Consider the following 26,166-nt stretch of genomic DNA (forward strand, 5'->3'; position numbering starts at 1 on the left):
TTGAGTTTTATCTAGCGCTGGCTAGACCCGGAGGTATCGGAGTGCTTTACATGAGGACAGTTACATCAGTTACAAGTTGCACATTGTTACAAAAGATACATCCGTTACAAGTTACATCTGTTGGTTTGGGCATGTGGAAGGGTAAAGGGGGGTAATGAGGAGGGAGATAACGGCGGAGGGACGAAGGAAATGTCTGCCCAATTTCCGGTCGGGTAGGTGACGGCCGAGGGGGAAGTCCACAGCCCATCTCCTCTATAGCTATCAAGGTAGCTCCACCGGGCATCGGCCAAAATGCTAAGTCTCCACAGTCAGTGGCAAGAATCACAGGTTCAGTGTTGTGATGGGTAAGTCGGATGGGGGGGTGGAGGGTGGGGGAAATGAGTGAAGTCTGGTCGAAGTCCACTATAGGTGCTGACGTAATCATACCCTCTGTGCGGTATGGCCGTCGCCCACCGCTATTCATCTTTCCTGCTGACCTGATACTGAGTACTCCCTGGTACCACAGCCATCCAGACATCGCCACCGGGCATCGGCCGCGCTGATGTTGTCTCCGTCGTCGGCAGATCATCAGTGATTTATGGACCCTGGTCTCCATCTTCGGGTCAGGCGGGTACCTCCCAGAAAGGCTCCTCTCCTGCCGATGCTTCACTCTGCCAACTGAGATTCGTCACTTTTCTCCGCAAAAAACTACCTGTCAAATCATCATTCCCTGTGTGATCATTCACTCCCATCTCGCTCGTTTTTCCCAAGGGATCGCCATCTTGGGGTCAGGCAAAGTCGATATCTTTGTTCAGGTGTCGTGCTCTACTTTTCTTTTAGCCTCCCCAAACGTCTCTCGGGCCCATTAATTAGGAGCTCGCCTCACCCCGCTTACTGCAGGCGTGTGGCATGAGCAGGAACGCACCCGTGGCTGCATCACCAGCGCTATCTTCCCCGGGCCCCCCACGGCCACTTTTTTTGCCCACCCATTTCACTCAAATGTCAAGATTTCCTGTTTTGCCCTTATTTTATTTGCTAGTGGCTCACTATATATATCAAAGAGCAGGGAGGATAGGGGACACCCCTGTCTTGCCCCTCCCTCTATCTTAATCGATTTAGTCAGATTCCCATTCACTATTATCTGAGCTTTTGGCTAGCTTTTATCTTCAGCTAATTGCTTTGGCAAAATTCTCACTCACACCTAATTTATGAATAATTTGAAGTATAAAAGGCCAGCATACTTTATCAAAGGCCTTTGCAGCATCAAATGTGAGGACAGATATGGTAATTTATTCACAGTAGCCAAGTCTATAGCGCCAATCAAGTTGTGTGGTAAGTCGTGCAACTGTCGACCTTTAATGAAACACTTCTGGTCTTCCTGAACCAATTCTATGATTACTCGCTCTAACCTCTGTGCCAAAACTTGCGTATAGATCTTATAGTCGCAGTTTAGTAATGAAATCGGTCTGTATGACTCGCAATTCTTGGGGTTTTTTTGTTTTCAAAACTAAGATAATAGCAGCCTCATCCCACGACTGTGGGATCATTTGGTCCCCGGAGAATATTCCACCTATCAGCTCGACCAGGGCAGGAGTTAGATCATCGGATAGCATTTTATAGAACTCATTAGGTATGCCGTCCAAGCCGGTGGCACTGCCTCTCTTTAACTTGTTGATTACCGCCTTGACTTCCTCCAGACTCATTTTCTGGTTAAGGATCTACATTAGGTCGTCTTTAAGCAAGGGCGGGACTGTACCATTGAGATAGTCCTTTAATGTGTTTCAGAGACTAAAAGGTCTTCTGTCTATAACTCTTGGAAAAAGTCCGTAGATGCTAGTTATATATCTGGATTCTCTATACAGCGCCTCCCAGTTTCTTTAGATTCTATCTCTCATCGTGTTTCTCATATATTCAGTTCTTGACTTACAATCAAGGAGCATCCTACGTCTTTACCCAAATTCATAATGAGCTAGTTTACAGGCCTCCCATTTGTTTCCTTAGTACGCCATCTAGATAGTCTACTAATTCCATTCTTGCACATTTAATTTCCTTATCTTATGTGGCCTGATCATCTTGTTGCAAGTTTCCCCCTTCTCAAAGACCTTAAGATATTATCTTCCAGATCTTTTAGCTTATGTCTTTCCTCCTTATGTTCTTTTGCTGCTAAGTTGATTACCCTACCTCTAATATAGGACTTATGTGAATCCCATATTATATATTTTAAAGCTCGTGTTATTTAGTGAAAAAAATTACAATGTGTCCCTTTTCAACTGAATTTTACTGTTGGATCTAATAATAAAGTTCTATCAAATGTCCACCTATTATGGGATGACACTTTTTATAGTTGTAACTCAAACTTTTTCCGTGGAGCCTCAGTTTTAGGGGCAGGGCTGGGCAGTCGAAAGCAGGGGGAGGAGTTGTGGGAACTCTCTTAAGTGCGCATGACTGTTTGGATGGTTGTCTTGGGCCGTCCAAAAAGTAATGCGCACTTAGCATGTTCTCCACCTGGCTGTATTGACAGCCTGGGTAGAGAACATGCTCCCAGTCCCTGTCTGAGCGCCGCACCATGGCGTTCAGACCAATCCCGACGCTGCTGACTGCAGCGTTGTGATTGGCTTAGGGGAGCCTGTGTGCTTCCTGCTTTCAGGACTCATCAGGAAGAGAACGTGAAGGAGAGACAGCGTCCGTGAAGAGGCAAGTGTAATATATATTTCCCCCTCCTCCCCCCTCATCCTCCCTGCCACCCGTGATCCATGCCAGCCACGACTGCTATCCTGTGTATATATGCTAGTTCCCTTCTTTGTTGCCTCCACTACTCCTCTTGGTTCGTCGCTCCTGGCTGGCCAGATATCGAAGTCTAACTACCCATAATGCACTACTGTCTCTTCTGATGAGGTGTTAATATGTTGTGTTTGACCAAACTGTTCATAATATTCGACTGTCATTCCCTCTATCTTATTCCCCCTCCAATCCTTGTTCTTAACTTTTTTATCTCATACCTTCAGAACGTTGATGTGACCTCAGGATGGCTTAACCGCCATACTAATTCTGCACACCCATTATTCATCTACTGATAATCTACACTCTTACAGTAGTCACTTGCTAATGGTCCCCAATGTGTTTGTCTTCTCATATGGCAGTCCCCTTCTACTGGGCCACACTGCTCCCCAAGCAGGGTGCAAAGAAGTATAGACTTGAAGAACCAGTTCATTACACTGTCATAGAAATGTCACTCATCCTTGTTTCTCTTGGTATCCGTTTTACAGTCCTTGTTATATGGACATATGGCCAACTTCTTCAGATTAGCATTTGTGTCCATGCTCATTGATTCAGATATAAAGCAAGTTTCACTTATATAACTGCCATCAAGATCCTAACACACAATCAAGGTACATCTTATGCTTATTTCAAACATTGAACATAGCACACGTGCAGATCTTCTCCCTGGATGGGCCTCAAAGGTCAAGGTCAACACAGACCCAGAACAAACTCCATGGCCAATCAATGCCAGGAACTGCTATACTATGTACATATTCTACAATGTGGCATGTTATACAATGGATGCAGTGTCTGCAGTAGAACTACTTTTCATTTCGTACATGGTGCTAGTTCACTGGCCTTCCTAAGTAGACTAATTTAGCAAGCACAGCAAGTCGTCGTACACTCGCCACATAACATTTTAATCAAATCACTTTATTCGGTTTGTAGAAATAAAACCATAAAAGTACACAATCATATCACAGTTAATATATAGCTTAAAAATGCAGAGACTCGCATATGAATACCCGTTCCCATAGTCAGAAGCCTGTAACATTTATAATAGTACATCATGAAAACCATCCGTTAAAGAGCAGACCGAAATCCTATATAACAAACCAATTATAATAATGAAATCAATCACCAATATCTCCCACTACTCATACAAATTAATCAAATCCACGTGCCATTTATCATAAAAGGCAATTTGTGGGAGTCAGGATCACAAAAAAGACGTATAGGTTAAAGTTTCCAAATATCCAAGGTTTGTCCTTCTACCCAGGGCAGATATGATGAAAGCTATAAAACACGAGCACATATCCCCATTTTTCAGAGCACATAAATAATGAAAAGCATCCTGATAATAAATATAACTGCCAGTTTTAAAAACTGGTGCTAAAAAACACTTCCTAAGATCCCTGTAAAAACTGCAAAATAGGATAAAGTGCGTTGTGCTTTGGCTTGTTCTACCATCACATGGGCAGTTTGGTAGGATATTATTCCGTGTCCCAATTTTTGGGAAGGCAATCCTTAGATCTAGTGTTCCTATACAAAGTCTAGTAAGATAAAACTTATGTTGACTGTTCTTTACAGTTGTCAAGTAATTGTGCAGTCCCGCCTGTACTGGGCCTGAGAGATATCTACACACCATAGAACGAGACACACATGAAAGGAAAAAATCTAAGTCTCTCTTTCTCTTAATTATAAGTTTAATATCAGTTTTGTTGTTTTCTAGGACTTTATCTGTATCCTTGATTCCAATGCTATTATCCCCCTGTTTTAGTTGGCTGTCTATATATGCCAACCATTTTCTTTTCTTCCAAGCATCTAACATTAGACAGTCTAATATTATCACCATAGTAAACTCGGTCTCTACTTTGCTCCATATAATAAACCACATGAGGATGGGACTGATATGTAAATCATCCTCAAAAAAGGGGATTGCCACTTCCTTATGGGTGATATATACTGGGCTCATTTTTGGCACAGCCCACAAACTGTCCAGGAACATATTTTCAAGGGCTTGCAGCGGGGCACAATTAATACACCCCCACAAAGCAGCACTAAATCCAGCATTCTACTCTCCTCCTCTGCAGCTCTGAGACAGCTAATTTGAGAGTCATTTGGCATGGGTCTTTAATTAGACGGCATGGATATGGAGAAAATGGCAAAAGGGAGAGTGAAACATTCAGATTACAGATCAGAATTGTTTTCTGGAGAGATGTTTATTAAGTACATTTTCAGCATGTCTTAAAGGTCTTGAGAGTAGGAAATCTTTACAGTATAGAGGAAGTGTGTTCCCTGTACACTCTGTGGTCAGTACTTTCCGTCTGAGGCTTTCATTTTTCTATTTGGTTACAGAGAGCTTGGTGTCATTTATAGAGTTTATATTTTTGTTTTGGCTTGATCAGTCTGACTTGTTAGATATTTGTGGAAGCTGAGGTGTGTGGCTTTCCAGAGAACCTAGAGAGTGTTTGATCGAAACCACCTTTAGTTTTGCATGGTAGGTGGATTTGTGCTTATGTTTTTTTAGAATAAAGATGATTCATATGCTCTCCAAGTGCGGAAAAGGTCGTCTTGCAGCGCCAAGTTTGGGAACTGGGATTGGTCTTCAGTACCTCCCGCACTAGAGACACGCAAGGTCATTACTACAGGCGAATGGTCTGATAGCGTGAGAGGGAGGTGTGTAATGGATCTGACCCATGGCACAAGTGTGGTTGAGAGAAGCCAATAGTTTATTCGAGTCTGGGTATCCTGTGGCGCCGAACGAAACGTGTAAGTGGGGCTAGTAGGTTATCGCTGGCGCCAGGGGTCCACTAGCTTGTACGTGTGACATATTTTTCGCAATATGGAGCGGGGCTTTCCAAAGGGGCCTGCGCAGTGCTGTCCGAAACCGGGTCCAAAAGCCTATTAAAATCCCCTCTCATAATAATATAGTCTACATCTGCATGATCCACCAGTGTCTGGACTGTTTGGAAAAACTCTGGGCTGTCAGTGTTTGGAGCATATATATTTACCAGCAACACTCGATATCCCAGTAGGTATTCTGCCACCAAGAGATACCTGCCACCCTCATACGCATGGTACTATAACTGGAAAAGAACCAATGCTTACCCCATGTAACTGTGAGTCTCCTATATAAAGGCAATGTCTACAGTGTGACGCTGTAGGTACTGTAGCACTTGTTTGCGTTTACATGGGTTACTTGGTTACTTGTTCCAAGATATAAAAGTGCCGTTCGCAAATGGCCAGACATTAGTGTATAATGACCCCAATCAGTAATGAGCAAAATGAAAATATGTAGTGTAGCTGGTAGCTAGATGCAAGAGTGAACTAATATATTCAAACACAACTGAAACATCTCAAAGAGGCCAATCCCACTCCCTGCTCCCATACCTGGCCACAAACTGCTAAGCGAATCACAAGAAAATCACGAAACTGAAAACATTATCCCTTTAAGTATAAAAACCCTTGGGGAGTGGCAACATCTCGGCGATTGGCTCAATGCAGCAATGTTCAAGACAATATTGGGGTCAAGGATGGGCCCAGGCAGTCAATGGCATTGGGATAACTATAACAAGTTCAAGTGCAGAAGAGCAAGCAGATAACCAAGGCCACCTCAATACACTGCACAACAGACTGCCAGAGGCATCTCGTTGGAAGGTTTCAGTTAAAAAGGAAAAGTTCCATGACAGCAGATATTTGTGTGTGGGGGGCAATGTGTTCAGGCAGCATACGCCCGGGGGATTTGCGCTGCTAGGGCAGTGTTTACAAAACGTAATCACTTCAGCTGAGGTATCAAAGTACTGAGTCTTCCCATCAACATCAACTCAAGACGAGCCGGGTAGAGCATGCCGTATCAAATTCCCAATTTGTGCAATGCAGTTTTGGCCGCACCAAATTTGTGGCGAGCCTCATGGACCACTGCGGTGAAGTCCGGGAAAAGCGCAACCGTGTGCCCCTGGTACTGGAGTGGACCATGCTCTCTTGTCCTCCGAAGCACAACATTGCGGTCTTTGTAGTTGAGGAGCCAAGCCACAATCTCTATCCAGGAGATCAGAGAGTAGGTGCTCTGCAAAGAGGTCTCGTTTCCTGGTGTTAGCAGTCTCCTCAACCCTAAAATGAGAATGTTGTATCTGCCCCCCCTTGCCTCCAAATTTTCATTTTTTATGGCTGCCGCTTTTAGGCGCATCTTCAGCTTTTCCAGTCTCTTCCCAACCGAGGTGTCTTCTAAGCGGGATATTTGTTCCCCCTGCCCCCATAATGCATGCATCCTACCTATCTAGGCATTCGTCCATATGGTCTAGCTGGATGGAGATGGTGTCCAGGCAGGCATCAACTGTGCGAAAGCCAGTCTTGATTTCAGCCATGATGGTATCCAATTCCAGGGCTAGAAAAATCCATTCACCCACTCGCATTGTCGAGCATGATTTATTCGGGACGAGCTATTTTTAGGGATTACTCGCCCTTTCTGGCAAGTTGAAAATCCTCTAACTTCAGGGAAGACAAACTGACTTTTGTGACAAGATAACAATTTAAAGGCATCTGTGTTGCTCACAAAGTGAAAGAGCAATAAAAATGCTATTAAATCTTGTTATCTTGTCACATTTGCTAGCTTTAAGAGACTGGGGTCAAAAATCAGCTTATCTTATTACATTTATTTTTCTTTCTTTGACTTTAGTTAGAGGATTTTGTAAAGTGAACTGTGTGACAATTGAACTGGGCAAAGCATTTTAAATGAAAGGCTGTAAGATGTCAGGCTTTTTTCTAACACAACACTGAAATAGCTAGGTGAACTGTTCAAACATTTCAAATATATTTCACTAGTTATGAAGACCCGTTTTTGTAATTCTTTGGTGAAAAAAATATTTTTATAGGATCAAAACAAATTAGAACACTTTTCTTGGTCGTGCAAATTTTAAATATTTTTTCTGAAATTCCCAAAAATTGTTTGTGCTATTATCAGTAAAACTACATGTTAGGGTAAGTTTTGTGCTATTATCAGTAAAACTACATGTTAGGGTAAGTTTTGTTGCCATTTCAATGGAAAATATGATATCTGTAAATGACAATGCACTACCACATCATGCTTTGGTAATATATTTATGAACGGTGAGTTTTTAAACATGAACTGGGAATTATTACCGCTCCTGCCAAGATGACAATTCTATTAGTGAACTAAGAGGCAAGCCAGGAATCATGTGTACCCTATATATTGGCTCAATGCTTGTTCTACATGTAGCAAACATTTAGTCTAGTAAATAAAGAGGTTGTTTTGGACAGCAGAAATAGTGAACTTGCATATTTGAAGGTGCTCTCTTATTTGATAATAGAGAAAAAGGCGTCTCCATAAGATAAAATATTTGCCTAGGATCACACAATTTGAGACGAGTTCACAGGTCAAGTACATTACAGTTAGGTCGAGTAGATTATTAAAGTTACTAGGCCTGCAGTTGTAGTAACATATTTATGATTTTTCGAGCCCTAAATCCAGTTGGTTGGTCATTCCTAGGGCCCATTGCCTGACCTTCCTCTATAGCTGAGGTGCTCTCTGCACCTCTTGCAGCTCTCTTTTTCTCAAAGGGCAGTTTGCAGTGCTTTGGGTCTCCTCTCACCATCGTACTGAGAAGCACCTCCACACCCACGGCTCTCCTGCCCGCAGTGGCAGTTGGCAGGGCCACGGGCATCTCTCTGGAGTAGGCTCCAGTAAGATGGGAGGGTGCAGATTGACATCAATATGCAGTGTCCAGGTTCCCCCAAGCAGTTCATAAACTCCTGTGCTCCGCGTCTCTGCAGCTGGTATTGCTGTGGGGGCCTCGGACCACCACTTTCTCTGCCACAGCAGGGGCAGCCTCACCGTGTGCCCCCCCTGTCCCACAGGCTTGCCAGCAAACCCTGTTTCTGCAGGGCCTCCAAGACGCATGGCGGTTGCCGAGCAATGTTTCTTCTACAGGCGCCACAGCTCCAGGGAGCAATCTGGCCTCACCGCTGCAGCACCAGGTGGTGCACAGCACATTCCCACACCGCGGGACCAGTATGGTGATTCTGCAGCCCTATCAGACCAGTATCCGAGCCGAGGCTGCCAGGGATTCAACGCAGATTCAACGTAGAGCGGCCATCTTGGTCTTCAGGTGGGCCACAACCCCCACATTTTTGAGCTTCCATTATACAATTTTTCCCAATGCAATAAGTAGAGGACAGGATACGTGATCCGCAGAAACTCCAAATAGACCGTAACAAGCAGGTTCCAGGCTTTATTCATAGGAAGAATATGAGATGGCCTTGGAATAATGATACAACAAGCTATGGTAAAAGGCTGGCACCACTAAATCAGCAGTTATTGCTTCATTGTGCCAACTTCAGAAGAAGGATATGCTCACCTGAACAGTCATGCTATATGTCAATGTACAACACAGTAACAAGATGATAGTGCATTAAAATATGTGGAAATGTGCAATAATGCTAAGGCTTTAAGCAGGTGTAAAAGTAATTCACAAATGTTATTACAAACAGCCAACCTTACGTTAAATGACGTTCCGACAAATAGCATTGTTTCCCGCATTTGACACTTTCTCCAAAATAAAATTCCTGAATCTGACTCTGAATCTAACCCGGGTTAGATACCAATAAGTGAGAAATGATTAATCTTTCTCTTGGTGTAGTGTGCTTATTGATATTTGTTTTCCCTGCACCAAATTGTTCTTTGGGCAATTTCCCATCCAATTTTTCCAGTGTATAATGTAACTATGCCTGGCCATAGAGAGAGTGTCCCTTTAGTCATGAATATATTCTGAAGATGCCTCTGTGTGTGGAGACTTGTGAAGTAGAGAGTCTGTTGGTGTCAAGTGCTTGTACAGTTGTGTTTCTCTCACCAGTGTCCACCCAGTGTAGACCTTGTATTAGTTTAAATCTTTCTCGGTGTGATTGCTATTGCCTTTCGCAATGTGCTCTGTCCTTAAGTACTCTTCCAATGAAAGGAAGATTCAGCATTTACGGTTCAAGGTCTTCCTGGTTTATGAATTATGGATCAAGCCCAGGGATAATATCAGGGTAGTAGGCAAGTGGGGTCATGGGGTTAAAAAAATATGTTTTTTTGCTTCTTACCATGGTATTCCAGTGACTAAGAAGTACCATTTTTTATGAGCATGTAGCCAATATGGGTCCTTCTTTCATATGATATGGACTGCCCAATAGTAGAGCAGTTCTGGATGGGAGTGCGGAGTAGCCTTGTGGCCGCAGTGGGCACACCGATAGACGGACAAGCGATACTGGTGCTGTGAAGGGACACTGATGTGACGTCATGCCAAAAAATACTGGTCAACCTGAGATTCCTACTGGCCAAAAGATAAATCGAGAGGAAATGGGGGAGTAAAGACTGGCCACGGGTGCAAGTCTGGGTGAAGGAAATGCAGAGGTGCACAGCACTGGAAAAGCTGGTGAATGAGGGCAAGGGAAACCCCCAGAAACTTGGGAAAATATGGGATAACTGCGACACAGAGGAGCGCTTGTTAAGGCCAAATGGGGGCAGATAATAGACAATGGAGGTTGAAAGAATGGTAAATCATGCTGGGATCAGAACATGGGCAACAGCGGCAGGCCACAGCTCAGTAATCTCTTTGAAGTCCCTTCATGCGAGTCTCTAATTGACTATGGGTTAGAGAGGGAGAATCGGGGGGCAGCGGATGGGTAGACTGTGCATGTTTTCAGTTGATTTCTGGTTTCCTTGTTGGGGAAGAAATGTCTAGCTTTAATTGATGCCACACAGGTTCCAAGATTGTTGCACCTGTAACCTCAATAAAATGCGATATTAAAAAAAATAAGGGTGGTTTTGGCCAGAAGAATGTTTCCATCTTTTGATCTGCGATGTGGAGGGAGCACAGTAAATGTTTCAGGAATAAAGGAGTGCTCTTCTTAGACTAGTAGTAGCCATGGTTTTGTTTCATACATCAGTTTAGAGTTGGTTGAATTTTGTCTGCTGTTAAATATCTGGAGATCACTGGAAGTCCTTCTCCCTCTGAGGGTTTTTTGAATTGTGTGGATTTCTCCAATCAGTGCCTTTTCTCCCCAAAGTTTAGTAAGCGCTATTGAATGTCTGTCAATATGTGTTTTAGAAACCTGAATAGGAGGGTCTGGGCTGCATATTGGAACCACAGGAAGAAGTTCAACTTAATTTTGCTAACCTTGGACAGGTCCAGTCAGCCCCATCTTTAGAAATCTTTTAAAATAGTTTCCAATAGTTAAGGGACTTTGCATCTGTATATTGCTTTATTGCAGTTTGTGATGTTAACACATAAGTAGGCGATCGGCCTTCAGCATATTTCAACCTCCATGTTTGTAGGTAGGGCAAGGATAAGGGAAGCGGGTCCGCTACCCTCATTCCCTCTGACTTATAGTAGTTTATTTTAAGCCCTGACACCCTAGAAAATTCTCATGTTTTCCTTTCAAGGAGGAGATCCAAGATGCAGAATCTGTCCAGAAGTAGTGTATATTGCTCATGGATAAGCAATGTTGTAGACTGTATTTTTGGTGATCATCCATGTTATTGCTTGACGACCACTGTGAGGATATAGGTGTATTATATGATATGGCTGTGGGGCCTTATCATGCAATACACTTGCAAAACATGTTTTTGGTCCAGTCAGGCTCGTTTGAAAACCTTAAGCTCAACCCTGGGTGGATATGGCTCTGAGCAGCAAGGATTAGCAAAGGAACAATGTGTCGAGCATTTAACAGCACCAAACCACAGAATAAGAAAGTCGCACAACAAGGAGACACAACAACAATGTATAAAAATAGAGCCTGTATTTATAAATGTTTAGAGTCCTTGATGAACAAAATCCACCAGAGGGTTCCAGAGATATGAATTTTTAAAGCATTTGCAGCATCAACCGCAAACCAGCATTGGCAAGTCAAAACATTGTTAACACTGAGGTCGGTGACTCCAACCCAGATTGGGCAATTACATCCAACAGAATAGAGGTCTAGGAGCCCTAGAAGGAATCTTTGGACAGTTACCTGGGCACCAGAGCGATTTAGAGCAAGTTCCAAATGTTACAGGACAACAGTCATTGACCTCTATGCAGTGGTCCTGATGCTGTGGGATGCAGGCTTAAAGATGCTTTATGTATGTTCTAGATGCTGTGTGGTCCACAGGGATGAACTCTGGTCAAGTCTTCGCTCCACAGGTGAGTGGGGGTGACTCCGGCCACTGATCTCAGGGTCCCACAATGTCCTCTATGCAGGGGTAAAAGGGCTGCAGATGCAGATCTTTGGTTCTTGCAACACAGCATTAACGGTGCAAGTTTTTGGTGGGGGCTACCGTCCCTTAGGGTGAACTAATCTGGTTACAACCAAAACCCATGGGTCCAGCAGACTCGGGTGCAACTTTTGGCAATCTCCAAATAGTCAGTCGAAGTGCCCGGCGTCCAGTAGAGGCAGAACTGCTGCATGGCTACCAGGAAGGCGGTTTGGTCTCTTCCAGCTTTGATGTCACTAGTGCTGTTCTGGGGGGACTAGCCTACTGACCCTTGGGGGGGTCTCTGCTTCAGATTGGGGCTGGGAATCGGCTTTTTTTCTGATCCAGGCATGCAGAACAAGGTCCAAACTCCTCTAGCCCAAAGAGCAGCAGGTGCAGTTGCACCAACGTCACAGCCTCTTCTTGAGCACTTCCAGCGGGTACAAATTAGTCTTCTTCTTGTCCTTGTTCCAAATCCAGTGAGTACTGAAGTCTTGAATACCAGGGGTGCCCATTATATCCCAGTATAGTTCCCTGAGGGAACAACATGGTCACTAGCCAAGCGCCTCACTGGTGACACAGTCCCGGTGATGTGTGGCATCTGGCAACTTGCATGCCACAAACAACATGGCTGAAGTCTTCTTGAGTGCAAGGACCTTGGTAGCCACACTCCTGCTTTGTAGCCCACTCCCGGGAGTGTGGCTACCATGGTCTGCACGTCCACGGAAACTGGCTCTGAAACCAGTTTTCCCTTCTCGCCCTAGCTCTACCTTGTCCAGAGGAAACAAAAGGCTCCCTGCACAGGAGTGTGGTCACAGCAGCCCTTCAAAGACTGTATCACCTTTAAAGCCTACCCATTGGGCTAACAGCCTTTGCAGCTTATCCTGTGGGGAGGGAGTCACACCTACAGTGTAGCAACAGCCTTTGTTCTTGGCTCATCTGTGAACAGCCAGCCTTGCCTGCCCTGGGTACTTGAGTACCATACCTGGGACTTATAAGTAAGTCAGTGTGAGAAGTTGACCTGGCATATGCTGGTCACTAGTTATAGTGGCCACCTTGCACCAGTCCAATTCGACTCTTATGGTAGATAGGTTTAAGACAACCTTTTAAAGAAAGCTATCCTAGTGGTAGCTGTGGAGAGCAGCCTTCAGGCTAAGTCTCTGAGGAATGTAAAGCAGCTTGTTTTACCTTATAATCTCTTGAATTACCAAATGAAAAGCACACCACACAGGTATATATATGAAATATATATGTATTTATTTCTAGATACATTCTACTAATCTCTTTATGAGATTAGTACCCAGATACACATTCAAATGTCAACAGTTCTCAATAAATTAAGCAAAATTATGGCTGTAGCCCTAGGGGCGTACCAGACCATATACTAAGAAAATGGTTTAACAAACTCGACATGCAAAGTAACAAAGCCTAGGGCCTTGGGAATCGCTGGGGCTTCACTTCTGCAGTGTTAGCAGGTAAGTAACAAGCCCACGGGAGACGAGTGCAGTGTCTAAACACATCTGCGGGTTTCCTATAGGTTACAATGGCACAAGTCGCGGTTTGTATTTTAAAGTTTTAGGGCGCTTCGAAGAAGTCAACAAGCAAGCCACTTACAGGGTAAGTATTTCGAAGGCCAACACACACTTGGGCACCGGAGTGCACGAGTTACCTCACCCAGGGAAGCCGGGTGCATAGGTGTCTCTTGGTGTCGGGTCGCGATGCTGTTTTCAATGGAGACCAATGAAGACTTGCTGCTTGAGACGACTGAAGAGGTGTCCGCTGGAATCCGAAGATGGATTGAAGTTGAAGAGGACCTGAAAATTGAGGGGACAGTGTTCAAAGTCACTTGCCAGTGACCGGTGGCCAGAAGGATGGATGACCAATGATGTCGTGTCGTTTCAGGTCGTCGATGGTGATTTGTCTCTTCGCTCACGAGGTCCAGGAGGGATCAACGATGACCAGCAGCTGGATTCGGAGTGTCCCACGACGTCTGCAGCTGATGACGGTGTCGGCAACCGGATTGGAGCCAACAAGCCTTGGCAACTGCAAGTCTCGTGTGGACCGAAGATTGAAGATGATGCAGACCAGCAAGGTCTGATGGACTTACCCAGCGAGGGTAAGTGAGGGCAGGCCCGGAGCAACCAGGAGAGCCCTTGAAGTCGATGAGAAAGTCTTCGGGTGAGTCACTAGCCAACGGGCAAGCAACCGCGAAGACGCCTTTGCAGGAAAAGTTCAGCAGGAGCCCACGGTCACTAGGGACGGGGTAGGCCGCTGATGTTTGCTACCAGACCTGCTAGGGACTTGGACTACAGATGGTCCAAAGCACAAGTTCGTAGAACGTTGTTTAGGGTTTGCACTCGAAATCCGTGCACGGTTCCCTGGTATTGCTGTTCCTCGTCACTCGTGGGGTCCAGATGCCACAGCTTCGCAGGGGACTCAAAATGGCTGTCGAGAGGTCAGGAAAACCGCTTCAGGGGACGCAGGGACTTCGGACTCTGGCGGGAGCGGTGAAGTTTGCAACCGTTGAGTAAAGTTACTGGTGCCTGCCAAGCAGGGGAGTCACTCCTTGACTCCAAGGGAGATTCTTCAGTCTTCCAGAGATAATGGAACGTCGAAGGGCCAGGATTCTTCTTTGTAGAGCGTCGTCCAGGGTAATCTGAATTGCATTGGCAATGCTTGGTATCTTATAGTGAAGATAGGGGAGGGACTAGCTCTATGACCACTCCTCTAGGAGGGCCAGGGTAGTGGGTGGTTACACCCACTTCCCTTTGTCCAGTTTCGCGCCAGAGCAGGGGCAGGTAGCCCCTGAACCGGTTTGAGCTGGCATATGCACAGAGGAGCCTACTGCTCCCCCAGTGCAGGACTTCAAAGCACTCTAAGAGTGCACCCACCCAGCTCCAATACACTAAATCCTGTCTGGGAGGTGGTGACACCTCCCTGTGACAGGATACCTTTTGTTGGGCTTCCTCCACTGCGAGTTTCGGTCAGCAGCAGGAGGGCAGCCCAGTGTCTGTGCTGGTGGCATCCATTTTGTGATGCCGGGGCTCTAGAAGATTTCTACCGTTTAGTACAGTGGGTACATGTCGTCCCCTCTAGAAGGGTGAGATCATACTCCCACACCAGTTACTGGTGTGGGGGTATGATTCGAAGTTGTTTGACACCAAACACGACATGTTTTGATGCACTCATTCCAAAGTTAGCATTTACCGCGAGGTTATAATGCACTTAAGAGTATATGGTTTAACCGTATCCACAAACAGCAGCAGAGAATAGACTCTGCCAGCTGCAGAGGGGTCCTGCTCATGCAGAAGCACCCCCTCACATAGTAAACCAAGCACCCTGCCCTCAGGATTGTTAGGGCCTGCAAGAGGGGTGACTGATAGGTTGACGCCACTTACCTCATCCGCCGCTGCCGACCTCTGCCCTGCCACTTGCAGGTACTGCCCTCCGCTCGCTGCCTGCTCTGCTGCCCATTCTCGCGCCAGCTCACCACCACCGCCGCTGCCCCGGTCACTCGCCTTCCTTTTCCCGCGTCCCAGTTCCGGTTTCCCGCCGCTGACCCCGCAGTCCCGCCTCCCCTTCCTTCCCATTGGCCACCCAGCCTCCCGCCTCCCAGCTGACCCTCCCTCCCGGCTCACTACTTAAGGGGTCCACTCCGCACTGGTCACTGTGACCCCCTGTACCTCACAGGCGGTCGCTCCCCTTCCACTGCTGCTACCTGACGCCTGCCTGCTGTCACCCCTGACGCCACTTACCTCATCCGCCGCTGCCGACCTCTGCCCTGCCACTTGCAGGTACTGCCCTCCGCTCGCTGCCTGCTCTGCTGCCCATTCTCGCGCCAGCTCACCACCGCCGCTGCCCCGGTCACTCGCCTTCCTTTTCCCGCGTCCCAGTTCCGGTTTCCCGCCGCTGACCCCGCAGTCCCGCCTCCCCTTCCTTCCCATTGGCCACCCAGCCTCCCAGCTGACCCTCCCTTCCGGCTCACTACTTATGACGCCCCCTCAGCGACCGCGCAGCGGACGCGCGCAGCGGGAGCGCCGATTGAGCGCCGAAGGTGCGCCAAAGGTAAGCCCGTCTGCGCCTGGCCCGCGCCCAGCGCTAGACCCCCTGGCCCCCGCGTCCGCCAGCCCCCCCGCAGGACCTACGACTTCGCCACGCTCATCGCACTCCACACCGCCCGAACCCCCGGGTGCTACCAAGCATCCCCGCGACACACCCATGGACCCTTCGCCTGCCGATCCTGCAATTTCTCCTGCCTCCGTACCGGCACCGCACCCACCAAGACGGACAACAGCAACCACCTGAAGTGCATCCTGCTCAACACCCGCTCCGTCCACAGACACGCTGTGGAACTCTGGAACCTCCTCGACACCGCTTCTCCAGACGTCGGCTCCCTCACGGAAACCTGGATGAACGCCTCCTCAGCCCCCGACATCGCCATAGCCATCCCGGACGGCTACAAGATCATCAGGAAAGATCGCGTCAACCAGACCGGAGGAGGCATCGCCATCGTCCACAAAAGCACCATTCGCATCTCGACTGACTCAATCGACGCATTCAACGCCGCCGAATACCTGCACTTCCAGATCCACACCGACCCCAAGACTACCCTCAGAGGCACCCTCATCTACAGACCCCCGGGACCACGCGCACAGTTCTGCGAAGACATCACGGACTTAATCAGCCCTCACGCCCTCCCCTCCGCTGACTACATCCTCCTAGGGGACCTCAACTTCCACCTGGAGAACAACAACGACCGCAACACCACCACCCTGCTGGACAACCTGGCCAACCTCGGGCTGAAGCAACTGGTCAACACCCCCACCCACTACGCCGGCCACACGCTCGACCCAGTCTTCTCATCCAGCAAGCACGTCACCTTCAGCCACTCCACCGGACTTCACTGGACTGACCACAGCTGCGTCCACTTCAGCTTCAAAAAGAACACGGTCCACCACCACCCGAAGCAGGTTCCCCACAGGAACTGGAGCAAGATCACCGTCGACCAGCTCGCCACCTCCCTCAGCCAGAACCCACCTGTCAGGACAACGGACCCCAACACAGCAGCCCTCAACCTCACTCAGTGGCTGACCTCCTGTGCCGACGACCTCGCCCCACTGAAGAACCCACTCACCAGGCACAGAAGCAAGAAGGCCCCCTGGTTCACCGACGAACTCAAGAACTCCAAGAAGGCCTGCCGCACCCTCGAGAAGGCCTGGCTCCTCGACAAGACCGCCGACAACATGACCGCCCTCAAACTCGCTACCCGCAGACACCACCAGCTCATCCGCACCACCAAGAAGAAATCTCTGAAGGAACGACTGGACAAGAACGCCCATGACAGCAAGGAGCTCTTCAACATCGTCAAGGAGTTCTCTAACCCCAGCACCGGCAACAACGACATCACTCCCTCACAGGACCTCTGCGACTCCCTCGCCTCGTACTTCCACTGCAAGATCGCCAACATCCACAACAGCTTCGGCGTTTCACCCCCGCACCCATCGGTCGAACCTACGCACCCCGCCGCCATCCTCCAGACATGGACCAAGCTGACCCCCGAAGACACAACACGCATGATGAACACCATCCACTCCGGATCGCCGACAGACCCGTGCCCCCACCATGTCTTCAACAAGGCCGCCCCTACCATCGCACCCCACCTCCGAGACATCATCAACGCCTCCTTCGACACAGCCACCTTCCCGGAAAGCTGGAAGCACGCCGAGCTCAGCGCACTGCTGAAGAAACCAACAGCGGACCCGACCGACCTCAAGAACTTCCGCCCCATCTCGCTCCTTTCCTTCCCTGCCAAAGTCATCGAGAAGGTCGTCAACAAGCAACTGGCCGCCTTCCTCGAGACGAACGTATCCCTCGACTCATCACAGTCGGATTCAGAGCCAACCACAGCACCGAGACCGCCCTCATCGCAGCCACCGACAACATCCGAGCCCTGCTCGACAACGGTGAAACAGCGGCACTCATCCTCCTAGACCTCTCCGCAGCATTTGACACTGTCTGCCACCGCACCCTAGTCCAACGCCTCAACGACACCGGCATCCAAGGGACGGCCCTGGAATGGATCATCTCATACCTCTCCGGCAGAACACAGAGAGTACGCCTCCCTCCTTTCCTCTCTGAGGCCACCGGAGTCATCTGCGGCGTCCCGCAAGGATCATCGCTCAGCCCCACTCTCTTCAACATCTACATGAAACCCCTCGCTGCCATCGCACGCCAACACAACCTCAACATCATCTCTTACGCCGATGACACCCAGCTGATTCTCTCCCTCACCAGAGACCCCGCCACCGCCAAAACCAGCCTACACGAAGGGATGAAAGACGTTGCCAAATGGATGGACACCAGCCGCCTGAAATTGAACACGGACAAGACAGAAGTCCTCATCCTGGGACCGTCGCCCTCCGCATGAGACGACTCCTGGTGGCCCCCGGCCCTAGGCAGCGCACCCAAGCCTACGGACCACGCACGCAACTTGGGCGTCATCCTGGACTCCTCCCTATCTATGACCAGACAAGTCAACGCCGTATCCTCAGCCTGCTTCCACAACCTTCGCATGCTCCGTAAGATCTTCCGCTGGATCCCGACCGAGACCAGGAAGACGGTCACCCAGGCCCTCGTCACCAGCAGACTAGACTACGGAAACACCCTCTACGCCGGTACAACAGCCAAGCTTCAGAAAAGACTTCAACGTATCCAGAACACCTCCGCCCGACTCATCCTGGACGTCCCCCGACGCAGCCACATCTCGAGCCATCTGAGAGACCTGCACTGGCTCCCCGTCAACAAGAGGATCACGTTCAGACTCCTCACCCACGCACACAAATCCCTCCACGACCTTGGCCCAAGATACCTCAACGACCGCCTGACCTTCTACACGCCCACCCGCCAGCTACGATCCGCAAACCTCGCCCTCGCCGTCGTCCCTCGCATCCAGAGAACCACCGCCGGAGGAAGATCCTTCTCCTACCTGGCGGCTAAGACATGGAACTCCCTGCCCGTCCACCTGCGACTGACCCCGGACCACCACGCCTTCAGGAGACAGCTCAAGACCTGACTGTTCGAGCAGTAGCAGACCCCCTCCCTCATGCGCCTTGAGACCCTTCCGGGTGAGTAGTGCGCAATACAAATTTCATGATTGATTGATTGATTGATATGTGTGTGTATGGTGAGATATAGGAACCTATACCTCAGTGAGGTGTGCTAACACTACCTCACACAGGCTGCAGTAGCAGGCCTGTGGTGTCAGACTGTGAATGCTTCCCAGGGTTGGCAAAATACATGCTGCAGCCCCTGGTAGGCCTGTGAAGTACCAATGCCCTAGGTACCTAAGATACCATATACTAGGGGCTCATAAGGTACCACAGTATCCAATCACTAGTGCATCTAATATGCACACCAAGTTGTTTAGAGAGATCAGTGAGACTGGGGCCCTGATTAGCAAGGACCCAGCCAGACTATAGTCAGAAACCAGTGTATACATCAGAAAAAAAGTGGGGGCAACATAAGTGCAGATCCTACTCTCCTACAGTCAGCACATGCCATTTGGGGCCATCCAATTAAACGTACCATTTTGAAAAGGAAAGAACACTGTCGCTGAGGTCTGGACAGCAGGCCTCAGTGCAATCTATTTATTTTTCTTTTTCTTTTCGAATGTTTCTATTGACAGCTGTTTTGTTGCAATACAGTGTTCGTCAGTTGTGCTCCCGACACTTAATTTCATTGCTACAACATTAAACATTGGGGATCATCAGGATAGTACTTAACTACTTAACATTCTGTTAGCAGTAGGCTGTAGTAGCTATATCAATGGCCTCTACTTGGGTTACATCATGGCACAGGGGAAACCAGTACCTCGGTGCACTCTCAAAGTTGAGAACCAGTAGATAGTAGTCCAAAATGGGGCAAAACGTTGGAGGAACCTGTAAAAAGCCCACTTATGTTTTTTGGTATTGGGTTCCATTGTGAGAGCGAGGGTCAGGGGTAAAAATGGAGACCCCGTATCTCAAGCCTTTTGTAGGGTGGACTCTGGTAAAGCCACTGTTGATTTTAACATGACCTGATAATCGCATGAAGTTAACCAAAATGAATGAGGACATTGTTGGGCCTAGATTCGTTTTTGACAGTACCTTTTGTTGACACTGCCAGTCTACTTTGTTGAAAGTCTTATTCACGTCAAGCGAGGGAAGGACCATCTATGTTTTTAGGTCTTGCCTGAGCCAGCGATGCGCTGCGAGACATTTAGTAAGTGGACTTTTCAAAGTGCTACCACACGCTTTTGCTGGCCTCAAGCTTGCGGTTACGCGCGCGTAGCCGCCATCTGGCTTTTTGTCATGGCTCATTAAGCCTTACAGCGCACAAATCACTTGTATTTGAATGCTCCTCCACCCCCTTGCTCTCTGCTCTCACTACCCCCTCCCTTCTCCCCCTCCCTCCTCGTCAGCTTCATGGCAGACTCTACAAGGTTTATTTTAAATCGGACATTGATAACGCGCACTAAGTAAACATTACTGAAAACCTTACGAAATATTGATGAGCCCTGTGGAAATTTCATTTGTGTTAGCCGAGATCAGACTCTCCCACTACACACATCTCTCACCAAAACAACACATGGGACACCAAAGGCAGCCTTGTCTGATAATTAAACAATTATTTCGTACTTAAACATACATTTCCGTCTTGTTATTATGAAATAAATTGAGTGCGTGCATTTAAAAAAAGGAAACCATGTGCTATTTACCCAAAGACAGCCTCGGCCACAAGTTATACAATGTATTAAATTTCCTTTTTAGCTTTTAACTACTCCAAACATCCTTTCCATTTTTTTAAAGTTTACCAATATGTGAAACTTTATTGGCGGCACATTTGCCTCTACTAACGCTGGGACTAATATTTAGGAGGACCAAACCACAAACATTTCGGGAACCTTATAATTGCAGTGCCATGACGTCCTCGTCTCCTCATTATACATGCATTCGTATTATTATTGGCGCACATAATAACTTGAGAAGATTCGGCAATAAGGAACACAGCAACAATTAGAATGAGCTTCTAATCGTGTTATTGTGTTACAAAAATTGTGCAGCTTGTGGCTTCACGTTAGTATGAAACTGAAAACTCGCCTCTTCGAGAAACGCTACCTTGGGTAGGATGACTTGTCCACCCTTCTACTAGCGCCACTATGTCAGCCACAATCAACACTCTCCTCCCCGCTTTACACCCCAGTGGCGCCGAGCTGGCCAGCTCTCCATTACTTGCCAGCTAGGTTCACGCAGACAAGCTAAAACAAGGTGGTCTCAGATCGGACAACTAAAATGAGGCAAAGTGAGGCGTCTATAATTATAAATATGTGCCTTTGTTATTACCGTAGTGTTTACTGCTGTGTGTGTTCTGTGTATTTCGGGGTCGGTGACTGTGTTGGGTCCTGTGCGTGCTTCTGAGGTTCAGCTGTTGACACTGTGTTCTTTTTGTCACTGTGACTCTGTTGCTGTTCATCTCTTGAGTGGTCGTGTTCGCCTCCGTATTTGTGTGACCGCTCCTCTCTATGGCTGTGACTCTGCACTGCACCTGTGTATGCTGTCCGGTAACACACATTGTGTGCCTTCAGTTGTGTATCTTTTGTGCCTTGCGTGTCATGTGTGCGGTTGTGTCTCTGCTCAGCACACGCGTGTGTGTACCTGCGATTACCAGCGTGTTCTTGCTTATGCGTAGCTGCCATTTCCGGTGTGTAGCTGTGCTTCTGTGACGTCCCCATGGCATTTGTTTGTGTGTCTGTGATCCCCTGTATGTGTCCGCAGTGTTTTCATGACTCTCTGTGTGGGTTTCTGTGTCTGTGATTAGTTGTTTAGATTTGTTTTTCTCTGTGTAGCAGCGTGTCTAATGTATCGCCCTGTGTGCATGTGTGTGTTTGCAGTTGTATGGCTGTGCATTCCTGATTAATGCTAGATGCCTGTCGTCCGGTGGTCTAAAGCCACATCTCCTCCCTCGTGTAATAAAATATTTGTGCAGCTCCTCCGAATGTCATATTTTCACAATTATGCATACAATTGTCCGCTCTAATAACTCACGGACTCTGTCCTGTCACACTACAACCCCACATTCGCAAGGTAGAGGGAAGCGCTTTTGTCAACCACACGCAAATGAGTTGGCAGAAATACTTCTCAGTCCTTGCATAGGACCTAAGGAACAGTCACTCTCTGTACATCAGCTCTATGCTAAATCACTAGCAGTGGAAAAAGGCATTGGCAAGGCCAATGGGTCTGGCATTGGCTGCCAGCCTTTTGACTTTGTTACTGTTTTTGTTATGGTTTTTTTAAAACAATATTTTTGCAGAGCTGTTGGGCCCTCACAAATATTAAAAACAACACATTGGCTAAAAACAAATATCGTTTTTGGTCTACAAAACACACATATTGCCATAGTAGTCTTTTGCACTGAAGGGAACTACTTTGAGTGTGTGGATGCGCTCTCGTGAAAGAGCAGAATGGCGTCACTCACAGTGAAGTTAGCCAGTGGCTGAAGTGGGCTGTCTTACTGCCCTGTGCTCTACGCTGTGTTGGGTGGAATTAAAATGTGAATGACACAACTGCCCAATGGATAAAAAAGGCTGACTGACATAAGACAACAGGAACGTGGACAACCGGAGTGGTTCAGTTATAGTCCATCCAAGTGTTTAGTCTAGACATGCAATTCGTATCCTTATTGTGTTGAGTGGACAATCTGGGGAATTTGGGTTTGGTTGTATATTAGGCTACCTGCATTAATTGCAGCTCCAATATCGTTTTTTTTTTTTTTTTGTTTTGTTTTTCAAAAACCTTTATTGGCAAGAAGGATATGCATTGGGCGGAAGCCCGCCGTTCACTGAACAAGAGCCAGTCGCCGCACAGCAGGCGGGTCTCCTCACTATCAATAACACAGCCATTCAGCCGACATCCCGGGCATAATTAAATACTTACAAGGTCCCAAAAGTGAGACCTATTGGCTATGCCAATGCTTGTTTCCCATGTGGCTCAGCTTATTTAATTAATTGCCAACCTAGTGTTTTTGCCTGTTTGATGACTTTGTTCAAAGCTAGACTGTAGTAGCTAGATTAGGTCTGGCTAAGTGTAACCTGGAAATCATGACTCTAGTAAAGATTTTAGTGACAGGAGCATGAGGTGCCTTGGTGTATGATGGCCATTTGAAAGGGAGGACAGATGCCTTTTTAAAAATGTTTTTATTAACATTTTCAGTTATATAACAAACTGTGTTCTTCAGGACCAAGTAAATAGCCACGCTGCATGGAAAAGAAAACCATGTATATGTAAATATACTGGCCACCAAGATTCAGTAGCATGTCAGATATGGCAGTGGTCCTGGTTTGTAGTGTGTCCACCGTCTAATAAGTGTTGAAAGATCCTACTCTCCAGCCATGTAGGTGGCACCACTTGTCGCACAGCTCTATAGAGTCCATGTCTGCAGGATTGCCAGGACCCCCAAATCCCTGTAGACACACTCTATAGATCTGTTCGACAAGTGGTGCCACCTACATGTCAGGCTGGCAAGGATTGTTCTGACAGCGTCGGACACTATAACAGGAGACGCCGTCGACGTGCACCGCAATGGGATCAGAGCCCTGCAAGTGCGGTGTGCCTGAGCAAGAAGCGGGGCAGCAAAGGTGTACCTGGTGATGCGACCAGCATGTGAAGGAGCCCCCTCGCCCCCAGAACCAAGTAGAAAGAGCCAGAAGGGATGTGAGCCCCCTTAAATGACATGAGTGATCTGTGAGACAGGCTTGGGAGAGAAGCTGGACGAACGCTGTTGAGAACATTAGAATGTGTCGCTCAGTGGCAGCCATAGGTTAAGCCTTCGTTAAACTTGCCTCACCTGACACTTGCACAGAGAGACTGCCTGTGCCTTGACCCCGGCAAGTCTCTGAGGTGGCAGCTCATGGCGGACTCTACAGGCACCATATAGTAAAATATAGGTGCATTCCTGGCCAGTAATGTCTGGATCCCACGCACGACACAAGAAGTCTGGGGCCAACCAATTAATGGAAAGCTGCATGCAGGAAGCAGCATAGACAGCAGAGGCCACTAAGGAACTAAACCGAACAGGACTTTATTGGGTACCTTGGGGAAAGTGAATGACCCCAAATAGCAACAGCTTATGTTTGAGACTGAGTGCGCCAGTTGGGCGCAGACCAAGGCCAGACTGCAGAGGAAATAGAGGTGGCTGCTGGCAGTATTGCTGACACCAACTTGCATGCCCAGGAGTAGTGTTTTAGCAGAGGCTACAATCCATGGACCAGGATATGGATTTGCTGAATTGACAATACAACCATACGACTAGACAAGCAGAATACCCAGCTGTTGTAAGTGGAGCAGAGAGTATCGCACATCAAAGATACCCAGAAGAGGAACAAAGGAAAACTGCTCAGCATGGAAAATGTACTGGCACTTATTAAAAGCAAAATCAAAACCCTCAAGGCCAGATCCTGAAAAAATAACATGCGGATCCTCAGTGTGGCTAAAACCACCAACATGGGCAAGATTGAAACGCATGCAGAGAACCAGCTGACCACACTGCTGGATGCTGACAACTTTTCTACACTTTTCGTGGTGGAAAGAGCAGATTGGTTGCTGTCAGCGTGCCTGCCGCCGTGAGCATTGCCCAGGCCCATATTGCCAGGCTGTTGAATTTTCATGACTGAGACAGAGTATTCCAGCTTGGGAAAAGGGAGCCCTCCAATATGATGGAAGCAAAACCTTGCTGTATCCCAGGTTTACACTGTGTGTACAAGAGGCCGGAAGAGCCTATACAGCAGTGAAAAAGCTGATCCAACTAAATTTAATATATAACATGCTGCATCTGGATTTGAAGATGATGCACCATCAAAAACCAGTGATCCCGCAGCAATATCTGACTTTTTGAACCATTTGCAAGCAGAGAAGAATGAGAAAAGAGCAGGAGGACAAGAGACACAACAAAGTCTATATCACTCCTAGCAACAACCTCTAAAACCTTCAATGCAACAGTTAAAGTTAATGCACTAACTGCCAGACACCCTAATCCCCCAGACAGTGGTCCTGGGGGATTTTGGCTGCAGGGTCTCATACTAAAGGCCTTCCCCTTGGTCGGAACTGAGATACATTGACTTACTGCGTAAGGTCAAGGCTCCCCACCGCCCCCGTTGGTAAACTCCGGGTTAACTTTTCAACAACTTGCAATATCATCATTAAGCTACAGATGGTTTTGGCTTAGCTCATGTTTGTCTTACAAGGGGTGAGTGTGGGATCCTGTTTTCACCAGCAGGTTCAGGGGCTGGTGCAGGAGGTAGGAGTGACTGAGGGAGAATGTACCATAAAGCAAATTCTCTGCACACCACAAATGACATGCACAGTCACTAGAATACACATCTAAAGGCACAAAGTCAGCAAGAGATAGCAAGGCACAGAACTGATCCCACAGCATTATAACTACATGACATATGCCCAGAACTATGAAAAGATGCTGACGTTCCTCACACGGGATGTACGAGGTTGCAATAAAACACAAAGAAAATGCAAGACATCACATACATACAACGCCAGGATGCGGATGTCGTCTTCCTTCAAGGGACACATCTGCTGAGCTAATAAAATACTGCACTGTTCACATGATGGGTGGTGGGGGGGTGGAGTGGGGAGGGGATCAGAGGTACATACTCAGCCTATGCCAGAGGAGTAGTGATACTCTGGCACTGAGTCACATTTCAAATAACTCCCTCATATATGTAGGAAGGTGGAATCTGACTATATGGTTGCCCCCACTTTTTTCCCGGTGTTTGAATGGTTTTTGACTAGTCTGGCTGGGATCCTGCTATCCAGGACCCTAGCCTATCTGCTTACTCCCTTAAAATGATTGGTGTGCATATTAGATGCACTAGTGATTGGATACTGTGGTACCTTATGAGCCCCTAGTATATGGTACCTAGGGCATTGGTACTTCACAGGCCTACCAGGGGCTGCAGCATGTATTATGCCACCCCTGGAAAGCATTCACAATCTGACACCACAGGCCTGCTACTGCAGCCTGTGAGAGGTAGTGTTGGCACTCCTCACTGAGGTATAGGTTCCTATATCTCACCATACACACACATATAAACCTATCAGCCACCCCTCTTGAAGGCCCTATCAATCCTGTGGGCAGGGTGCTTGGTT

General features: G+C 47.6%; 1 protein-coding gene across 2 annotated transcripts in view; it reads left to right on the forward strand.

Moving 5' to 3' along the window:
- The window catches only part of UCHL3 (ubiquitin C-terminal hydrolase L3), a 397,999-nt gene that overhangs the window by 28,966 nt on the left and 342,867 nt on the right, over window positions 1-26,166 (forward strand). The window contains exon 1 of one of the 2 annotated variants that reach the window (XM_085622018.1): window positions 11,869-11,921. The exons of the other annotated variant lie outside the window; for it this stretch is intronic. Coding sequence (XP_085478144.1) covers window positions 11,892-11,921 — 30 coding nt within the window. The 5' untranslated portion in view covers window positions 11,869-11,891. Of the gene's footprint in view, window positions 1-11,868; window positions 11,922-26,166 lie in introns of those variants that run through there. 2 annotated transcript variants of the gene reach the window in all.

This window comes from Triturus cristatus, chromosome 8, assembly GCF_964204655.1.
Source record: "Triturus cristatus chromosome 8, aTriCri1.1, whole genome shotgun sequence".
NCBI lineage: Eukaryota > Metazoa > Chordata > Amphibia > Caudata > Salamandridae > Triturus > Triturus cristatus.